The sequence below is a fragment of the Nerophis lumbriciformis genome, linkage group LG21, assembly GCF_033978685.3.
Source record: "Nerophis lumbriciformis linkage group LG21, RoL_Nlum_v2.1, whole genome shotgun sequence".
Taxonomy (NCBI): Eukaryota; Metazoa; Chordata; class Actinopteri; order Syngnathiformes; family Syngnathidae; genus Nerophis; species Nerophis lumbriciformis.
In genome coordinates this window covers 2005250-2027687 of record NC_084568.2, presented here as the reverse complement: position 1 = coordinate 2027687, position 22438 = coordinate 2005250, and the positions used below count along the sequence as shown (strand labels likewise).

At 37.4% G+C, this 22438-nt stretch overlaps 1 protein-coding gene across 1 annotated transcript in view; it reads left to right on the top strand.

Annotated features, from left to right (window-relative positions):
• Positions 1-2266: 2266 nt before the first annotated feature.
• itgb8 (integrin, beta 8) overlaps positions 2267-22438 on the top strand; it is a 174166-nt gene continuing 153994 nt past the window's right edge. Inside the window, exon 1 of the mRNA XM_061983222.2 lies at positions 2267-2588. Coding sequence (XP_061839206.1) covers positions 2546-2588 — 43 coding nt within the window. The 5' untranslated portion in view covers positions 2267-2545. The remainder of the gene's footprint in view (positions 2589-22438) is intronic.

Below are 22438 nucleotides of genomic sequence, written 5' to 3'. Positions count from 1 at the left end.
TATGGTATTGTGAATAAACTTGAAACTTGAAGTCCTGGGAGTCCTTATGCAATGGGCCATGCGGGCCCTAAATATGGCATTTTTTTTCCATAACTTGAGTTGATTTATTTTGTAAAACCTTGTTACATTGTTTAATGCATCCAGCGGGGCATCACAACAAAATTAGGCATAATGATGTGTTAATTCCACCACTGTATCGCTTGATATCGGAATCGGTAATTAAGAGTTGGACAATATCGGCAAAAAAGTCATTATCGGACGTCACATCAATCAATCAATGTTTATTTATATAGCCCTAAATCACAAGTGTCTCAAAGGGCTGCACAAGTCACAACGACATCCTCGGTACAAAGCCCACATAAGGGCAAGGAAAAACTCACCCCAGTGGGACGTCGATGTGAATGACTATGAGAAACCTTGGAGAGGACCGCATATGTGGGTAACCCCCCCCCCCTCTAGGGGAGACCGAAAGCAATGGATGTCGAGTGGGTCTGACATAATATTGTGAGAGTCCAGTCCATAGTGGATCTAACATAATAGTAAGAGTCCAGTCCATAGTGGATCTAACATAATAGTGAGAGTCCAGTCCATAGTGGATCTAACATAATAGTGAGAGTCCAGTCCATAGAGGATCTAACATAATAGTGTGAGAGTCCAGTCCATAGTGGATCTAACATAATATTGTGAGAGTCCAGTCCATAGTGGATCTAACATAAGTGAGAGTCCAGTCCATAGTGGATCTAACATAATAGTGAGAGTCCAGTCCATAGTGGATCCAACATAATAGTGTGAGAGTCCAGTACATAGTGGATCTAACATAATAGTGAGAGTCCAGTCCATAGTGGATCTAACATAATAGTGTGAGAGTCCAGTCCATAGTGGATCGAACATAATAGTGTGAGAGTCCAGTCCATAGTGGATCTAACATAATAGTAAGAGTCCAGTCCATAGTGGATCTAACATAATAGTGAGAGTCCAGTCCATAGTGGATCTAACATAATAGTGTGAGAGTCCAGTCCATAGTGGATCTAACATAATAGTGTGAGAGTCCAGTCCATAGTGGATCTAACATAATAGTGTGAGAGTCCAGTCCATAGTGGATCTAGCATAATAGTGTGAGAGTCCAGTCCATAGTGGATCTAACATAATAGTGAGAGTCCAGTCCATAGTGGATCTAACATAATAGTGTGAGAGTCCAGTCCATAGTGGATCTAACATAATAGTGTGAGAGTCCAGTCCATAGTGGATCTAGCATAATAGTGTGAGAGTCCAGTTCATAGTGGATCTAACATAATAGTGTAAGAGTCCAGTCCATAGTGGATCTAACATAATAGTGAGAGTCCAGTCCATAGTGGATCTAACATAATAGTGTAAGAGTCCAGTCCATAGTGGATCTAACATAATAGTGTGAGAGTCCAGTCCATAGTGGATCTAACATAATAGTGTAAGAGTCCAGTCCATAGTGGATCTAACATAATAGTGTGAGAGTCCAGTCCATAGTGGATCTAACATAATAGTGTGAGAGTCCAGTCCATAGTGGATCTAGCATAATAGTGTGAGAGTCCAGTTCATAGTGGATCTAACATAATAGTGTAAGAGTCCAGTCCATAGTGGATCTAACATAATAGTGTGAGAGTCCAGTCCATAGTGGATCTAACATAATAGTGTGAGAGTCCAGTCCATAGTGGATCTAACATAATAGTGTGAGAGTCCAGTCTATAGTGGATCTAACATAATAGTGTGAGTCCAGTCTATAGTGGATCTAACATAATAGTGAGAGTCCAGTCCATAGTGGATCTAACATAATAGTGTGAGAGTCCAGTCCATAGTGGATCTAACATAATAGTGTGAGAGTTAGAAGGAAGATATTAAATATTGTTTTGTTTTAAGTGTTCAAAAATAAAAAATAGTAATAATATATGACTTATTTTCTAATTTTTTATGACTGAGACCCTTCTGGGTCTCTGGGACCAAACTTGAGGAGAACCCTCAAGGTAAAATAAAATAATGTTTTATATTGGGTTTAAAATGAAAAATATCAAAATGACCTCCGCATAGTTAGATTTTTCAGTATGGGAATATCTTGTTATGTTGTATCAGTGACTCTCGTGTACAGGTGCAAATCAGCAGTTCCTGTTACAGCCTGTTACTGCAACAAGGACGCCACATCACTTATCAGACTTCCAAAGGACACAATGAGTTCTCATGGGAATCACAGCAGATTTCCACACAACTGCCATGTCAGGTCATCTAACAACACACAATCAGTGTGTGTGTGTGTGTGTGTGTGTGTGTGTGTGCAACCCAGACCTAACCACCAACCACATGATGGTATATCAGTGTTACTCCTCCCTGCTGTAGTCAAAGTGTAATCCCCCCCGATTACAGACATTTATTTAGACCCAAGGACCACAGACTGGTGACCTTTCTGCCTCACTTTCCCTTTCTTTCTCATGTTGAGGTTGGCACGCAGCCCAACTGGGTTTTTTTTTCTCCCCGCTTTGGCCTCGACACAAATTACACTTCACAGCAGCTGGCACCCGGGATGTGGCTGAGAAAATCAGGGACTCTCCAAGCAAGACTCCCTGGTGAGTGGAAAGGAGTATGAGCCAGGGATTCTATTTACCCTTTAAAGCAGGCCTGGGTAATTATTTTTTTTACTGAATGAGACACCCAGAATGTACATGAAAATAAAGAATGTGGGATTTACAATATTAACTATGAAGGATAAAAGACTGAATATTGACAACATATGAGTGTCAATACCCCTCTCCATCCACATATTTTACAATCAAGCAAAATGCTACAAAAATGCAGCAAACACAGCGAAATATGAACGTGAAGGGTAAAAAAAATAAACCCACCTACAATCTGATAAATCACTAAGCTTTAGAACTAACCACTCTTGGCATTCTCTCCATGAGCTTCAAGCACACCTGCGAGGTGAAAACCATTTCAGGTTGTGTTTGTACGCGCGTACAAATGTTTGAAATTACATTTTTCTCTAAAGATTATATTTCTCCTCTTTTGTTGAGAAGAATTGTTGTATATTCTTGGGTAGAAGATTGTAGTTTGCTTTGTGTATCATTTTAGCTGTTCGCAAATGCACTATGTCGTGGAATTTCAGTATTTTCTATTCACTGTGACACCCTAAATTAAGAGTGGATAGTTAACTTTTATCATTTTAATATCACTCAACTCAAATTTGTTTAAAAAATATATATATATATATATATTTTGCGTATTGTAATTGCATGTCCTCAAGGCAAAAAGTTAGTAAAAACAAAAGAAACAAAAAAAAAACCACTGGTCATTGTGGCATCGCAGCATCTTCCAGTCACGCCGGCGGTTGCATCAAGTGCACAATTCCGCCGTTTGGGCCGCAAAACGCCACGGATAGCGAACACGAACGTCAGCCCTGACTTGGCAGCGACCGCCGGGTTTTCCTCGGTCATGTACTGTACACGGGGCGGATGTTTATGGTCACTTAAACGCTCGTTTCCACCGCAGAAGAAAAAAAAAAAAAAAGCCTGTTCCTCTCTGGCAGGGAACCACATTTTAAAATCATCCTCACGTCATTCCGACCGACCACGGAATGAAGGAGTGCGATAAAAATGTATCAAGTTCCTGTATTCACCTTGACACTTGACTGCTCTCTGCAGGGACGAGGCGGATTGAGGAAGCATGAACCTACAAAACACTTGTACAAACAATCAGAGCAACAGAACTTTGCATCCGTTGGACGTTACGCTCGTTTTACTGCGCTTTAAACCTGGTTAAAGAGGAACGAGGGCATGACAAATAGGAACAGGTGGACGCTTTAATGAGTATTAATGCAGAAGTCAACAGCACCCGGAGGTATTTATGGAGCATTTTAGTTGACGGTTGCCAGGAAAGAGCGAAGCTTTTCACACCCGCAGCTGTGGATTTATTGCGTATATATTCCGCCTAATGGTGTTTTCTTCACCTTTTTGATCGCCACAATGTGCAGATATACATCCAGGTGGCCTATAAAGGAGGTCTGGGTGCAAATGTCAGTTTATAATGCAGTACACTGCAAAAAGTCACTTTTCAAAACAAGAAAAAAAAATACAAAAATTAGAGGTATTTTATTTGAACTAAGCAGAATTATCTGCTACTAGAATAGTGGTTCTTAACCTTGTTGGAGGTACCGAACCCCACCAGTGTCATATGCGCATTCACCGAACCCGAACCATAATCATAACATTATGTTATTATATTAAAGAAATACTAATAGACAGAGGTGGGACCAAGTCATTGTTTTGCAAGTCACAAGTAAGTCTCAAGTCTTTGCCCTCAAGTCCGAGTCAAGTCCCGAGTCAAGACAGGCAAGCCCCGAGTCAAGTCCAAAGTCAAGACTGGAAAGTCTCAAGTCAAGTCCTAAGTCCTGCATTTTGAGTTTCGAGTCCTTTCAAGTCCTTTTAACCACAGACTAATATATTAACACAGATTGTGTATGCTTTTCAAACACTGTATTTATTTATTAAAACAAGTGCATTTTAAATTGCAGGAAAGAAAATTGTGCTGACATTGCACTTTATAATAGCACTATTAACCAGTCATTTTAAACATTAACTCATTCCTTTACAGAACAAACACATTGAAAAATAAAGTGCAAATGTACTTATTTGTACAAAAGTGTTAACATTGAAAAAACATGACATATACGTGAACATAACAAAAAAGTTGTACTTTTTATATGTCAGGGCCCTATGCTGCATTGCATTTGCAAAAGACCAAATTAGCCAAGAGTCTGTCAGTCATTTGTGCACGATGGGGGCGTAGTATGATGCCACCATGGCTGAAAACTCGCTCCACTGGAGCACTGGAGGCAGGCACTGCCAAGACTCTCATAGCCACTCGGAGCAGTGAAGGAAGAGTCTTCATGTTCAATGCCCAGAACAAAAGGGGGGAGAGAGTTTTTTTGGGTTGGTGCACTACTTGTAAGTGTATCTTGTGTTTTTTATGTTGATTTAATTTAAAAAAGTAAAAAAAAAAAAAAAAAAAAATATTTCTTGTGCGGACCGATACCAATCGATCCACGGACCAGTACCGGGCCGCGGCCCGGTGGTTGGGGACCACTGAGGTAAACAACCAACAGTATGTCAGAAAGCTAGCTAAAACGGTACACATATTCATAATATAGTATACATTTTAACTGACCTTTATTTGACTATTTTTGTCTTTTTTTAGGTGGCTAAAATACGCGGTGCTGCTGACCGCCGTCTAACGTTACGTGTGATATATTGACTAACGTAACCCTGCTTAAAAAAAATCACTGAACAAAAAGTATGAATAAGGTAGTGAACTGCAACAGATTCCCGTGTTTGCAATAACGTTATAACGTTAGCAGTGAGTTTACAGCCTCACTGATTTAACTACACAGCAAATAAAAGTCACCTTACTTAGCCAATAAACGTTATCTTACATTCAAAATTTACCGTTCTTTGTGCAACTTCAAATGCCGGACGAAGTTGGAAGTTGTTGCCTCTCCATCAGTCATTTTGGAACCGCATGTGTTGCATACTGCAAACCGTTTTGTGTTGACCACCTCGTAATTTTTATACCCAAACGAAATGATTTTAGGTATCATTTTTTGTTCACTGGCGTGTGGTTTGGACATGTCTTCTTCCTTGGTTGTCCTGCAATTTGATTGGATGAATGCTGTGTGATGAAAACAAAGTAGATGTAATTTGATTGGCTGTTGTACTGAGAGCACACCAGCTGACACACGCAACGCTGATAGACAAGTACACAATGAAAAATACGGAGCGCTCCCGAATAACTTTTTCATCTTTGGGTTTTGGGGAAAGTAGCAAGTCATGTCAAGTCATGTCAATTCAAAAGGCTCAAGTCCAAGTGAAGTCACAAGTCATTGATGTTAAAGTCTAAGTCGAGTTGCAAGTCTTTTTACATTTTGTCAAGTCGAGTCTAAAGTCATCAAATTCATGACTCGAGTCTGACTCGAGTCCAAGTCATGTGACTCGAGTCCACACCTCTGCTGTACTGTGCCAACTGTACTACTATATGAGTACCTGTTTTCTATTGTTTCATTGAAAATAAAACAGCAAAGTCCATTTGGCTGTCGTCTGTTTTAATTATGAGACACAATTGTGTCAAAATCATTTTTTCATGCTTGAAGTAAGAAATGATTACTTTAAAAAAGTAGTTTTATACTTGTGAGTGTTGATGACACAGCTTTGCAACACTTGATATTCTAGTTTCAAGCATGTTTTACTCAATATAGGTCATCAAATCTCAGCAACAAGCTGTAATATCTTACTGAGATCATTTAAATCAAATAAAATAAAATCAACTTTATTTATAAAGCACATTTAAAATTTACCACAGGGGTAGCCAAAGTGCTGTACAATGAGCAGGTTAAAAGATAAAACGAGTACCGAGCAAACACAACACAACACAAACAGAACACGATAAAAAATAAATAATTAAAATAGAATTAATAAAAACATAAAAACAGGATCACAGCAGGTGTATTATGGGGCGCCATTGCAGGATGGATATCACTCAGTGTTAAAAGCCATGGAATAAAAGTATGTTTTTAAGAGAGATTTAAAAACAGGAAGAGAGGAGGCTTGTCTAACACTCAGGGGTAGGTCGTTCCAGAGCTTGGGAGCAGCAACGGCGAAAGCTCTGTCACCTCTAAGCTTCAGCCTTGTGTCAGGGACCGTCAACAGCAGCTGATCGGCTGATCTTAAGGATCGGGTGGGGCAGTAAGGCTGAAGGAGGTCGGAGAGATAGGTTGGCGCGAGGTTGTTTAGACATTTAAAAACAAATAAAAGGAGTTTAAAATGTATTCGGTAACGCACAGGGAGCCAGTGAAGGGACGCTAAAATAGGGGTGATGTGCTCACGTCTGCGGGTCTGTGTTAGCAGACGAGCAGCAGAGTTCTGCACGAGCTGCAGGCGGGCGAGGGAGGCCTGGCTAATGCCAACATACAGGGCATTACAATAATCAAGACGAGTCGAGATAAAGGCGTGGATTAATTTCTCAAGATCATGTCTTGATAGAAGCGGTTTCACTTTCGATATTTGGCGTAATTGATAAAAGCTTTTTTGAACGACGCTGCTGATTTGTTTTTCGAATTTAAAATCTGAGTCAAACTTTACCCCCAGGTTTGTGACACAGTCGCTGAGATACGGGGTCAGAGTGCCGAGGTCAACGTTGGGGGAGGGAGAGCGACTTGGACCGAACAACATAACTTCTGTTTTATCTTCATTTAGGCTCAGGAAGTTAGCTGAAAGCCAGACTTTGATGTCGTGCAGGCAGTCAATAAGACGTTGAACCGTGTTATTTTGTGCCATGGGAAAATAAATCTGGCAATCATCGGCATAAAAATGAAATGCAATACTGTACTTCCTAAAAATAGAACCAAGGGGGAGAAGGTAAAGCGCAAATAAAATTGGGGCAAGGATTGAGCCCTGGGGGACCCCATGTGGTAAAGGAGCTGTGGACGACATAAAACTGTCTACTTTTACACAAAAACTCCTGTTGGTTAGGTACGACCGGAACCAGTTGAGGGCGGCGCCCTTAATGCCCACACAGTTCTCAAGACGAGTGATTAAGGTGGCGTGGTCGACGGTGTGGAACGCAGCAGGCAGATCTAAAAGCACCAGGACAACATATTTACCAGAATCAGTGGACAGGAGGATATCGTTAAAAACTTTTAGAAGCGCTGACTCTGTGCTGTGGAGGGCTTTAAAACCGGACTGGAACAGCTCAGTGATACCATTATCCTCTAAGAAGGGCAACAACTGACTGTAGACAACCTTCTCTAATATTTTGGAAATGTATGGAAGATTAGAGATAGGTCTGAGGTTGGAGAGGAGAGAGGGGTCGAGGCTGGGTTTTTTAAGTAGAGGTCGTACCACTGCATGTTTAAACTCTACTGGAACTATTCCAGAAGAGAGGCTACTATTGATAATGTTAAGGACACTTGATCCAATAGTAGCAAGTACCTCCTTAAACAGGCGAGGTGGGAGGGCATCTGCAGGAGAACCAGAGGGCTTCATATGACTAACTGTGTCACTTCAAAAAGAAAAGGACACCGGCTCAAACTGATGGAAAACAGAAGAGAAATGCAGAGGAACAGAAGGGTCATATGAAGGCTGAGATAGACTGGCTCTAGTTGACACAATTTTGTCAGTGAAAAAATGGAGACAATTTTCACAGAATTCAAAAGAAGCATCAAAACCAGCAGATTTGGGAGCATCAATGACAGTGTTAATAGTTTTAAACAGAACTCTGGGGTTGTTACAGTTAGAAGATATAATCTGAGATAGATATATATTCATTTCTGCTTTTACAGTCATCTGAAAGGAAAACAGGCTTTCTTTAAAAATGGAAAAGGACACATGCAGCCTGTCTTTTTTCCATTTTCTCTCTGCTCTTCTACATACGCGCCTGGCAGCCCGAGTGACGTCATTCAACCAGGGTTGAGGCGTGGCTTTAGCGCGGCGGCATTTGAAAGGCGCGATCGTGTCCAGTGTTTGTAAACAAATAGAGTTGAACCCAGAAACCAACTCTTCAGTATTTAGGATCAAAACACTTAAAACAAGTAAAACACTCTAACATAAAATCTGCTTAGTGAGAAGAATTATCTTATCAGACAGAAAATAAGCAAATATCACCCTTATTTGACATATTTCATCTTACTTAGATTTCACTTTTTGCAGTGTACGAGCTACCGGATTAGAGGTCATGCACGGCATCCTTAGATTCCATTCCTAAATTCCCTGCGATTGTGTGCTGGTTTTCACAGCGCGGAGAACTTTTAGCACCCACTATTTTTCTTGTGCCGTCACAACGGTTCGTTGGAACAATCTTCCAAAACCGAAAGTGAGAGTCCTTCCAGGGAACGACACTTGTTATCGTGAGCTGTCCCCGCGTTCGCTTTCAAGGTCGCAAATTGTTGCCACCGTGACATTCACAATAACAAAGTGACTGTAAACTAGACACTTAACAATGCACCATTTGTGTATGTGTGTGTGTGTGGGTGTGTGTTCTGGCAATGCTTACTTAATGGGAACATCGCTCTGTTTACACCAGACCTGGGCAAATGAAGGCCCGGGGGCCACATGCGGCCCGTTAAGCTTTTCAATCTGGCCCGCCTGACATTCTCAAATATTTTTTTTGAGATCTTTAAGATGGAAACTGTAGCTGCCAGTAATGTTTTCTAATGACCATAAGTCTTAAACTATACAACGTATTTCAATGGTTGGAATCTGCGCTTTTGCTTGATATTTTAGTGACTAGTGTTGTCCTGATACCAATATTATTTCGATACTTTTCTAAATAAAGGGGACCAGAAAAAATTGCATTATTGGCTTTATTTTAACCAAAAAACGTAGTGTGTGGCGGACCGGTACTTTTCAGAGGCGGTATGGTACCGAATATGATTCATTAGTATCGCGGTACTATACTAATACCCGTATACCGTGCAACCCTACTAGCTACCAGAGGTGGGTAGAGTAGCCAGAAATTGTACTCAAGTAAGAGTACTGTTACTTTAGAGATTTATTACTCAAGTAAAAGTAAGGAGTAGTCTCCCAAATATTTACTTGAGTAAAAGTAAAAAGTATGTTGTGGAAAAATTACTCAAGTACTGAGTAACTGATGAGTAACATACACACACATATCATATATATATATATATATACACATATATTAATATATATATATATATATATATATATGTATATATATACATACGTATACATTGATATATACAGTATATAATTTATATTTATTTAATTTGCTGTTTTTGTTTACATGTTAAAGGTGTTTTAATGAATATACATGCATGTTTAACACATATAGATTCCTTTCTTTCATGAAGACAAGAATATAAGTTGGTGTATTACCTGATTCTGATGACTTGCATTGATGGTAAACAGACAGTATTGCTTATAACGTCCATGTTTTCAAATGGAGGAGAAAAAAAGTTCCTCATTTCTGTCTAATACCACATGAAAGTGGTTGGTTTTTGGCATCTTATTTGTCCATCTTCCATATTCGTTTTTATACACTTTACAAGAAATAAATAGGCGGCAAACTCCGTAGCTTGCTAGCTTGTTTGCGCTGGCTTTCGCAGACTCTTATTTTGAAAGCGCAGGCGCGATGGAGCGGCACTTTTATTGTGAAGACAGGAAGGTCCTCATGTGCGGTCAGTCTTTAGGCTTTTGACCGGATGTACAGTTGAAATAAAAAAGTATCTTTTTTCCTTCACACTTTTGATTGATTGATTGGAACTTTTATTATTAGATTGCACAGTACAGTACATATTCCGTACAATTGACCACTAAATGGTAACACCCCTATAAGTTTTTCAACTTGTTTAAGTCAGGTCATGTGACCACACTTTGAGAAACGCTGATATAGACAGCAGGACGGTGGCCATGGAAGTCGGAACCCGCTAAGGAGTGTGTAACAACCCACCTGCCGAATCAACTAGCCCTGAAAATGGATGGCGCTGGAGCGTCGGGCCCATACCCGGCCGTCGCCGGCAGCGAGAGCCGCGAGGGCTAGGCCGCGACGAGTAGGATGGCCGCCGCGGTGCGCGCTGAAGCCTCGGGCGCGAGCCCGGGTGGAGCCGCCGCGGGTGCGAGGGACATCGCACCTCCACGCGCTTGGATGATTGCGCACTGGTGTGCGTCTGGGCCGTGACAGCGTGGCACGCATTGAATGTCTCTGCTACATTGGATCAGTCTCCTTTCTTTAACAGGCAAAAACTTTATAACCTCACTAATGCCTTGCATCGTCTATATTAGATATATAACAACGGGCGGGTGCGGGCGGGTGCGGTTTTGATTAAATGTTAGTTCGGGTGGATGGCGGATGGTTGACGACTTTTGTGATGCGGTTGCGGATGAAATAATTGCCTATCCGCGCATCTCTAATATATAAACTATCAGACTGCGTGGTCGGTAGTAGTGGGTTTCAGTAGGCATTTAAGTGGTGATATTTCCTATAAGAGGTTTACGCATTAGACACATTTTTATTTGCACATTGCCTCCCGCTGTTTCTGACATCAACAAAGCAATTAGCGACCGGCTGCCACCTACTGATATGGAAGAGTATTACACGGTTCCTCTGCCGAGCTCTAGACAGCACCGACACTCAACAACAACACATCATTTGCAGACTATAATTACTGCTTTGCAAAACATATTTTTAACCCAAATAGGTGAAATTAGATAAACTGCCACGGTTATCTCACAGTGGTTGAAAAACACTGCATTAGGCCACTGAGTAGGTTAGTATGTAACTAAGGCTGAAACGACGCGTCGACGTAGTCGACGTCATCGGTTACGTAAATACGTCGACGCCGTTTTTGTGCGTCGGCGCGTCGCATATTTACGTCACACTACTGTCATGGCGGAGCGCAAAGCAGACGATGCGAGCGAGGGGAAAAAAGCACGCCAAAAGTCGTCAAAAGTGTGGGAGTATTTCAATAAACGGCCTAATAATGTTGTATGCACACTGTGTCGAGCGGAAATGGCCTATCATAGCAGCACAACGGCTATGAACGAACATTTGAAAAGAAAACCCCCGACAGCGTTCTTGCCATCACCATCAACAAGTCAATCGTCCGCGTGCGTATACGTTGTCATTATTACACAAAAACATGAATGTGTCATTTGTATCTGCGTTGTAAATTCATAAACTAAAGCACCGTTTGCTCTGAGAGGCGCGTTTGGCGTGCCTGTTCAGTGTTTACAAAGACGCGCTCCTCTTTAACGCTGTGGAGAGGCGGCGGCGGCGAGCGAGCGGCGAGGCGGGGCGCGCCGGGAGCGACGCCGCAAGAGACGGGGGACGACGAGCGAGCGAGGAAGAGGAGCTGAAAAGCGAGGAAAGAAAGAGAAAAGAGTTGGAAGAGAAAAGACTTTGTGTAAAATGAAAAGATTGTAAACCTGGCAAAGCCGTCTGGCGTTCAGTCTGTCGGTCCTGAAAGAACCCCACGGCACAAGACGTGTCACAAACGCTAACGTTAATTAGTTGTGCAAATACCTTTTACAACATTAACGGTTACATATACTATGTACAAACCAACAATTAACTTTCACTTTAATCATACTATCATTGTTGTGTTATTAAGCAAAATAAGCAATACTTTTACTTTTGTTGAAATGTTTACACTGTACACTTTTTTGTATTGGATGTTTAGCTTTATTTTTGCACATTTTAGCAAATAAGCAATACTTTTACTTTTGTTGAAATGTTTACACTTGTTACAGAATATTTCCGTTTTGCACTTTTTTGTATTGGATGTTTATCTTTATTTTTGCACATTTTAAAGCAAAATAAGCAATACTTTCACTTTTTAAATGCTTATACTATTCCAGAATATTAAGATTTGCACTGGATGTTTACTTTTATATTTGCACATTAAAAAGCAAATAAGCTACTTTTAATTTTGCTAAATGTTAAAAGTTTTAAATGTTTACATTGTTACAGAATATTTTGTCATGTTGTTGTCAATGTTGACTGAGTGGCCGTACCTTTTTTTTTTCGTAAATAAAAGCCATGCCTTTTGAAAAAAACTTTTTTTTCCTCTTCATTTTAAATAAAAAAAATAATCGGTAAAAGGAAAAATAATCTATAGATTAATCGAAAAAAAATAATCTATAGATTAACCGATTAATCGGAAAAATAATCTATAGATTAATCGATAGAAAAATAATCGTTAGCTGCAGCCCTATATGTAACCAAATATTAACATTTTTTTTCTCTAAATGTGGCCCCCCCGAGTCAAAATAATTGCCCGGGCCTGCTGTATATATCGTATTGGTTTAAAAAAAAAATGATGCTGTTATTCTTCAGGGTTTGGCCCAAGCATTATTATTAACTAGCTGATGAAACAACGCACCGTGCTCATCTTGGAAGGGCATCCCGGCTTAGCTCCCGTCTGACCCCCGACCCCCTGCGTCCAGTCGGCTGCCGGAAGGAGAGCATGGGAGATAGCTGGGAGAGATCATCAGTCAGACCAGTCCACTCTGAATGGGGGATTTGGCGGGCAGGTGTTAGCGGGGGGAGCGATTGCAGCGTGATGAGAGCAGACCAGCGTGAGGGGATGCTTAGCCGACTGCTAACACAAACAAAGTGGACGACATGGGGGGGGGGGGGGGCGGCGGGATTAAAAAGGGAAGAGTGTTTCGTGTCATGGTTATGACTCGGACTTGTACCTGCAACACGCTGATGTTGGCCAGGGCGTGTGTTTACACAAGAGTCCATTATCACGTTTGCCGAGCGGAGAGCAGATCCATATTTCCAGCCAGGACAAACACCCTCAGATGTTTAGAAGTGGGGCTAGGGACCTGGATTCTTTGGCCAGGGTTCGGATTTTTCACTGACAAGCAGCTGAAATCCTGTCTGGAGCCACTAAAAAGCCACAGTCAATCAATCAATCAATCAATGTTTACTTATATAGCCCTAAATCATGAGTGTCTCAAAGGGCTGCAAAAGCCACAATGACATCCAAGGAAAAACTCAACCCAATGAGATGACAATGAGAAACCTTGGAGGGGACCGCAGATGTGGGGACCCCCACTGGGCGACTGTTGCAATGGACGTCGAGTGCATCTAACATAATATTGTGAGAGTCCAGTCCATAGTGGATCTAACATAATAGTGTGAGAGTCCAGTCCATAGTGGATCTAACATTATAGTGAGAGAGTCCAGTCCATAGTGGATCTAGCATAATAGTGTGAGTCCAGTCCATAGTGGATTTAACATAATAGTGTGAGAGTCCAGTCCATAGTGGATCTAACATAATAGTGAGAGTCCAGTCCATAGTGGATCTAACATAATAGTGAGAGTCCAGTCCATAGTGGATCTAACATAATAGTGTGAGAGTCCAGTCCATAGTGGATCTAACATAATAGTGTGAGAGTACAGTCCATAGTGGATCTAACATAATAGTTATTACTTTTTTTAAGGAGCGCCGTAAGTGGCTGATCTATTGGCGGTCCTGTTCTTGTCTCCCTGTAAAGTACATCTGCTCTTAGTGGGACTGTGCTGAAAATGTAATTTCAGTTCTTATATGAGTTCTTATATGTCTTGTACATGTTAAAGAATGGACAATAAACAGCATCTTGAATCTTGAATAACCATCCATGCATCACTAATTACCGTATTTTTCGGACTACAAGGCGCACTTAAAATTATTTTTCCCCCTCAAAACTCGACAGTGCGCCTTATAACCCGGTGCGCCTAATATACGGAATAATTCACATCAACGGCGTACAAAACGGGTTATTTTCTGGCGCTTTTAAAAATCAATTAATACGCATCAGCAATTAAAACGTATCTTATGTGGGACTGTCAAAATAAAAATTGCAAAAAACATATTAAAAGTGAATTTTTTTATATTTGAACTCACAATATATAGAACCTATTCGACGGCTTATAAGCCAGTGGTACTCCTCGTTGTCGGATTATTCGAGTGGAAATGGCGAGAAATTTCCCCATTTCCTGGCCAGAACAGCTGAGCTAGCTTCCGGGGTTGGCCGACGTGGTCTCACAAGATGTAGTTTCTCTTTAAATATCCTTCTTCAAAATGGCCTTGCAAATATATATCTGCCACCTAGTCAACATTTTGCTCTTTTCTTTGTCAGTTACGACGCGAGAAATTTCCCCATTTCCTGGCCAGAACAGCTGAGCTAGCTTCCGGGTTGGCCGACGTGGTCTCACAAGATGTAGTTTCTCTTTAAATATCCTTCTTCAAAATGGCCTTGCAAATATATATGTGCCACCTAGTCAACATTTTGCTCTTTTCTTTGTCAGTTACGACGCGAGAAATTTCCCCATTTCCTAGCCAGAACAGCTGAGCTAGCTTCCGGGTTGGCCGACGTGGTCTCACAAGATGTAGTTTCTCTTTAAATATCCTTCTTCAAAATGGCCTTGCAAATATATATGTGCCACCTAGTCAACATTTTGCTCTTTTCTTTGTCAGTTACGACGCGAGAAATTTCCCCATTTCCTAGCCAGAACAGCTGAGCTAGCTTCCGGGTTGGCCGACGTGGTCTCCCAAGATGTAGTTTCTCTTTAAATATCCTTCTTCAAAATGGCCTTGCAAATATATATCTGCCACCTAGTCAACATTTTGCTCTTTTCTTTGTCAGTTACGACGCGAGAAATTTCCCCATTTCCTGGCCAGAACAGCTGAGCTAGCTTCCGGGTTGGCCGACGTGGTCTCACAAGATGTAGTTTCTCTTTAAATATCCTTCTTCAAAATGGCCTTGCAAATATATATCTGCCACCTAGTCAACATTTTGCTCTTTTCTTTGTCAGTTACGACGCGAGAAATTTCCCCATTTCCTGGCCAGAACAGCTGAGCTAGCTTCCGGGTTGGCCGACGTGGTCTCACAAGATGTAGTTTCTCTTTAAATATCCTTCTTCAAAATGGCCTTGCAAATATATATGTGCCACCTAGTCAACATTTTGCTCTTTTCTTTGTCAGTTACGACGCGAGAAATTTCCCCATTTCCTAGCCAGAACAGCTGAGCTAGCTTCCGGGTTGGCCGACGTGGTCTCACAAGATGTAGTTTCTCTTTAAATATCCTTCTTCAAAATGGCCTTGCAAATATATATGTGCCACCTAGTCAACATTTTGCTCTTTTCTTTGTCAGTTACGACGCGAGAAATTTCCCCATTTCCTAGCCAGAACAGCTGAGCTAGCTTCCGGGTTGGCCGACGTGGTCTCCCAAGATGTAGTTTCTCTTTAAATATCCTTCTTCAAAATGGCCTTGCAAATATATATCTGCCACCTAGTCAACATTTTGCTCTTTTCTTTGTCAGTTACGACGCGAGAAATTTCCCCATTTCCTGGCCAGAACAGCTGAGCTAGCTTCCGGGTTGGCCGACGTGGTCTCACAAGATGTAGTTTCTCTTTAAATATCCTTCTTCAAAATGGCCTTGCAAATATATATCTGCCACCTAGTCAACATTTTGCTCTTTTCTTTGTCAGTTACGACGAGAGAAATTTCCCCATTTCCTGGCCAGAACAGCTGAGCTAGCTTCCGGGTTGGCCGACGTGGTCTCACAAGATGTAGTTTCTCTTTAAATATCCTTCTTCAAAATGGCCTTGCAAATATATATGTGCCACCTAGTCAACATTTTGCTCTTTTCTTTGTCAGTTACGACGCGAGAAATTTCCCCATTTCCTAGCCAGAACAGCTGAGCTAGCTTCCGGGTTGGCCGACGTGGTCTCCCAAGATGTAGTTTCTCTTTAAATATCCTTCTTCAAAATGGCCTTGCAAATATATATCTGCCACCTAGTCAACATTTTTGCTCTTTTCTTTGTCAGTTACGACGCGAGAAATTTCCCCATTTCCTGGCCAGAACAGCTGAGCTAGCTTCCGGGGTTGGCCGACGTGGTCTCACAAGATGTAGTTTCTCTTTAAATATCCTTCTTCAAAATGGCCTTGCAAATATATATGTGCCACCTAGTCAACATTTTGCTCTTTTCTTTGTCAGTTACGACGCAACATTTCCCGCTTCCTGCTAAATTGCGACTTGTGATTGGATACTCACGTTAGAATGACATGTGAGTATCCGATCACAGTCTGGTTAACATCAGGCTACTTGGATAGGCTACTGTCAACAACTTGTCATATGACTGCAACTGTCTATCAACTGTATGTGTTCTCAAATTCATCCGCTAACGGTCCCGGTGAGTATCCAATCACAGGACGCGTAAATGTCACGTTCAACGTGAGGTTTTTCAACCTTTTCTGAGCCAAGGCACATTTTTTTCATTGAAAAAATCCAGACACAACTGGCAGAAAACATAAAAAAATGAAACTCAGCAGTCGATATTGACAAAACAAAGTCGTTCTCGAGATTGTTGGATATAATTCAAACCATAACCAAGCATGCATCACTATAGCTCTTGTCTCAAAGTAGGTGTACTGTCACCACCTGCCACATCACACCCTGACTTATTTGGACTTTTTTGCTGTTTTCCTGTGCGTAGTGTTTTAGTTCTTGTCTTGCACTCCTATTTTAGTGGCTTTTTCTCTTTTTTTGGTATTTTCCTGTAGCAGTTTCATGTCTTCCTTTGAGCGCTATTCCCCACACCTGCTTTGTTTTAGCAATCAAGACTATTTCGGTTGTGCGGACGCTATCCTTCTTTGTGGGGGACATTGTTGATTGTCGTGTCATGTTCGGATGTACATTGTGGACGCCGTCTTTGCTCCACAGTAAGTCTTTGCTGTCGTCCAGCATTCTGACTTTGATCACAATATTGCCAATTTTTTCGTTGTTCTTGTAAAATACTGAAATTTTCTGAGTACAATTATGACTTGTGACTTTTGCCAAGTAAAATTCCGATTAAACAACAAAATTAGTTAAAAGCAGTCTTTTTCTCACAATGTGTCGACTTTTTTTCCTCATAAAATTGGGAACAATTTCTCATATTCTTTCTGTTTCTGTAATATTGCAATATTTTCTCGTAAAATGTTTACTTTTTTTATGTAAAATTATTACTTTTTTATGTAAAATTGTTACTTTTTTATGTAACATTATTATTTTATGTAAAATTATTACTTTTTAATGCAAAATGGCGACATTTGTCATATACATTTCTGACTTTGATCACAATATTGCCAATTTTTTCGCTGTTCTTGTAAAATACTGAAATTTTCTGAGTACAATTATGACTTGTGACTTTTGCCAAGTAAAATTCCGATTAAACAACAAAATTAGTTAAAAGCAGTCTTTTTCTCACAATGTGTCAACTTTTTTTCTCATAAAATTGGGAACAATTTCTCATATTCTTTCTGTTTCTGTAATATTGCAATATTTTCTCATAAAATGTTTACTTTTTTTATGTAAAATTATTACTTTTTTATGTAAAATTGTTACTTTTTTATGTACAATTATTACTTTTTTATGTAAAATTATTACTTTATAAAAAATTATTACTTTTTAATGCAAAATGGCGACATTTGTCATATACATTTCTGACTTTGATCACAATATTGCCAATTTTTTCGTTGTTCTTGTAAAATACTGAAATTTTCTGAGTACAATTATGACTTGTGACTTTTGCCAAGTAAAATTCCGATTAAACAACAAAATTAGTTAAAAGCAGTCTTTTTCTCACAATGTGTCAACTTTTTTTCTCATAAAATTGGGAACAATTTCTCATATTCTTTCTGTTTCTGTAATATTGCAATATTTTCTCATAAAATGTTTACTTTTTTATGTAAAATTATTACTTTTTTATGTAAAATTATTACTTTTTTATGTAACATTATTACTTTATGTAAAATTATTTATTTTTAATGCAAAATGGCGACATTTGTCATATACATTTCTGACTTTGATCACAATATTGCCAATTTTTTCGTTGTTCTTGTAAAATACTGACATTTTCTGAGTACAACTATGACTTGTGACTTTTGCCAAGTAAAATTCCGATTAAACAACGAAATGAGTTAAAAGCAGTCTTTTTCTCACAATGTGTCGACTTTTTTTCCTCATAAAATTGGGAACGATTTCTCATATTCTTTCTGTTTCTGTAATATTGCAAAATGTTCTTGTAAAATGTTTACTTTTTTTATGTAAAATTATTACTTTTTTATGTAAAATTATTACTTTTTTATGTAAAATTGTTACTTTTTTATGTAACATTATTACTTTATGTAAAATTATTACTTTTTAATGCAAAATGGCGACATTTGTCATATACATTTCTGACTTTGATCACAATATTGCCAATTTTTTCGTTGTTCTTGTAAAATACTGAAATTTTCTGAGTACAATTATGACTTGTGACTTTTGCCAAGTAAAATTCCGATTAAACAACAAAATTAGTTAAAAGCAGTCTTTTTCTCACAATGTGTCGACTTTTTTTCCTCATAAAATTGGGAACAATTTCTCATATTCTTTCTGTTTCTGTAATATTGCAATATTTTCTCGTAAAATGTTTACTTTTTTTTAATGTAAAATTATTACTTTTTTTATGTAACATTATTACTTTATGTAAAATTATTACTTTTTAATGCAAAATGGCAACATTTGTCATATACATTTCTGACTTTGATCACAATATTGCCAATTTTTTCGTTGTTCTTGTAAAATACTGAAATTTACTTGTGACTTTTGCCAAGTAAAATTCCGATTAAACAACAAAATTAGTTAAAAGCAGTCTTTTTCTCACAATGTGTTGACTTTTTTTCCTCATAAAATTGGGAACAATTTCTCATATTCTTTCTGTTTCTGTAATATTGCAATATTTTCTCGTAAAATGTTTACTTTTTTTATGTAAAATTATTACTTTTTTATGTAAAATTGTTACTTTTTTATGTAAAATTATTAGTTTTTTATGTAAAATTATTACTTTATAAAAAATTATTACTTTTTAATGCAAAATGGCAACATTTGTCATATACATTTCTGACTTTGATCACAATATTGCCAATTTTTTCGTTGTTCTTGTAAAATACTGAAATTGACTTGTGACTTTTGCCAAGTAAAATTCCGATTAAACAACAAAATGAGTTAAAAGCAGTCTTTTTCTCACAATGTGTCGACTTTTTTTCCTCATAAAATTGGGAACAATTTCTCATATTCTTTCTGTTTCTGTAATATTGCAATATTTTCTCGTAAAATGTTTACTTTTTTTAATGTAAAATTATTACTTTTTTATGTAAAATTGTTACTTTTTTATGTAAAATTATTTTTTTCTGTAAAATTATTTATTTTTAATGCAAAATGGCGACATTCGTCATATACATTTCTGACTTTGATCACAATAATGCCAATTTTTTCGTTGTTCTTGTAAAATACTGAAATTTTCTGAGTACAATTATGACTTGTGACTTTTGCCAAGTAAAATTCCGATTAAACAACAAAATTAGTTAAAAGCAGTCTTTTTCTCACAATGTGTCAACTTTTTTTCCTCATAAAATTGGGAACAATTTCTCATATTCTTTCTGTTTCTGTAATATTGCAATATTTTCTCGTAAAATGTTTACTTTTTTTTAATGTAAAATTATTAGTTTTTTATGTAAAATTATTACTTTATGTAAAATTATTACTTTTTAATGCAAAATGGCAACATTTGTCATATACATTTCTGACTTTGATCACAATATTGCCAATTTTTTCGTTGTTCTTGTAAAGTACTGACATTTTCTGAGTACAATTTGTGACTTTTGCCAAGTAAAATTCCGATTAAACAACAAAATTAGTTAAAAGCAGTCTTTTTCTCACAATGTGTCGACTTTTTTTCTCATAAAATTGGGAACAATTTCTCATATTCTTTCTGTTTCTGTAATATTGCAATATTTTCTCGTAAAATGTTTACTTTTTTTATGTAAAATTATTACTTTTTTTATGTAAAATTGTTACTTTTTTATGTAACATTATTATTTTATGTAAAATTATTACTTTTTAATGCAAAATGGCGACATTTGTCATATACATTTCTGACTTTGATCACAATATTGCCAATTTTTTCGTTGTTCTTGTAAAATACTGAAATTTTCTGAGTACAATTATGACTTGTGACTTTTGCCAAGTAAAATTCCGATTAAATAACAAAATTAGTTAAAAGCAGTCTTTTTCTCACAATGTGTCGACTTTTTTTCCTCATAAAATTGGGAACAATTTCTCATATTCTTTCTGTTTCTGTAATATTGCAATATTTTCTCGTAAAATGTTTACTTTTTTTTATGTAAAATTATTACTTTTTTATGTAAAATTATTACTTTCTGTAAAATTATTTATTTTTAATGCAAAATGGCGACATTCGTCATATACATTTCTGACTTTGATCACAATATTGCCAATTTTTTCGTTGTTCTTGTAAAATACTGAAATTTACTTGTGACTTTTGCCAAGTAAAATTCCGATTAAACAACAAAATTAGTTAAAAGCAGTCTTTTTCTCACAATGTGTCGACTTTTTTTCCTCATAAAATTGGGAACAATTTCTCATTTTCTTTCTGTTTCTGTAATATTGCAATATTTTCTCGTAAAATGTTTACTTTTTTTATGTAAAATTATTACTTTTTTTTATGTAAAATTGTTACTTTTTTATGTAAAATTATTACTTTTTTATGTAAAATTATTATTTTATAAAAAATTATTACTTTTTAATGCAAAATGGCAACATTTGTCATATACATTTCTGACTTTGATCACAATATTGCCAATTTTTTCGTTGTTCTTGTAAAATACTGAAATTTTCTGAGTACAATTATGACTTGTGACTTTTGCCAAGTAAAATTCCGATTAAACAACAAAATTAGTTAAAAGCAGTCTTTTTCTCACAATGTGTCGACTTTTTTTCTCATAAAATTGGGAACAATTTCTCATATTCTTTCTGTTTCTGTAATATTGCAATATTTTCTCGTAAAATGTTTACTTTTTTTATGTAAAATTATTACTTTTTTTATGTAAAATTGTTACTTTTTTATGTAACATTATTATTTTATGTAAAATTATTACTTTTTAATGCAAAATGGCGACATTTGTCATATACATTTCTGACTTTGATCACAATATTGCCAATTTTTTCGTTGTTCTTGTAAAATACTGAAATTTTCTGAGTACAATTATGACTTGTGACTTTTGCCAAGTAAAATTCCGATTAAACAACAAAATTAGTTAAAAGCAGTCTTTTTCTCACAATGTGTCGACTTTTTTTCCTCATAAAATTGGGAACAATTTCTCATATTCTTTCTGTTTCTGTAATATTGCAATATTTTCTCGTAAAATGTTTACTTTTTTTTATGTAAAATTATTACTTTTTTATGTAAAATTGTTACTTTTTTATGTAACATTATTACTTCATGTAAAATTATTACTTTTTAATGCAAAATGGCGACATTTGTCATACATTTCTGACTTTGATCACAATATTGCCAATTTTTTTCGTTGTTCTTGTAAAATACTGAAATTTACTTGTGACTTTTGCCAAGTACAATTCCGATTAAACAACAAAATTAGTTAAAAGCAGTCTTTTTCTCACAATGTGTCGACTTTTTTTCCTCATAAAATTGGGAACAATTTCTCATATTCTTTGTTTCTGTAATATTGCAAAATGTTCTCGTAAAATGTTTACTTTTTTTATGTAAAATTATTACTTTTTTTAATGTAAAATTGTTACTTTTTTATGTAAAATTATTACTTTTTTATGTAAAATTATTACTTTATAAAAAATTATTACTTTTTAATGCAAAATGGCAACATTTGTCATATACATTTCTGACTTTGATCACAATATTGCCAATTTTTTCGTTGTTCTTGTAAAATACTGAAATTTTCTGAGTACAACTATGACTTGTGACTTTTGCCAAGTAAAATTCCGATTAAACAACAAAATTAGTTAAAAGCAGTCTTTTTCTCACAATGTGTCGACTTTTTTTCCTCATAAAATTGGGAAC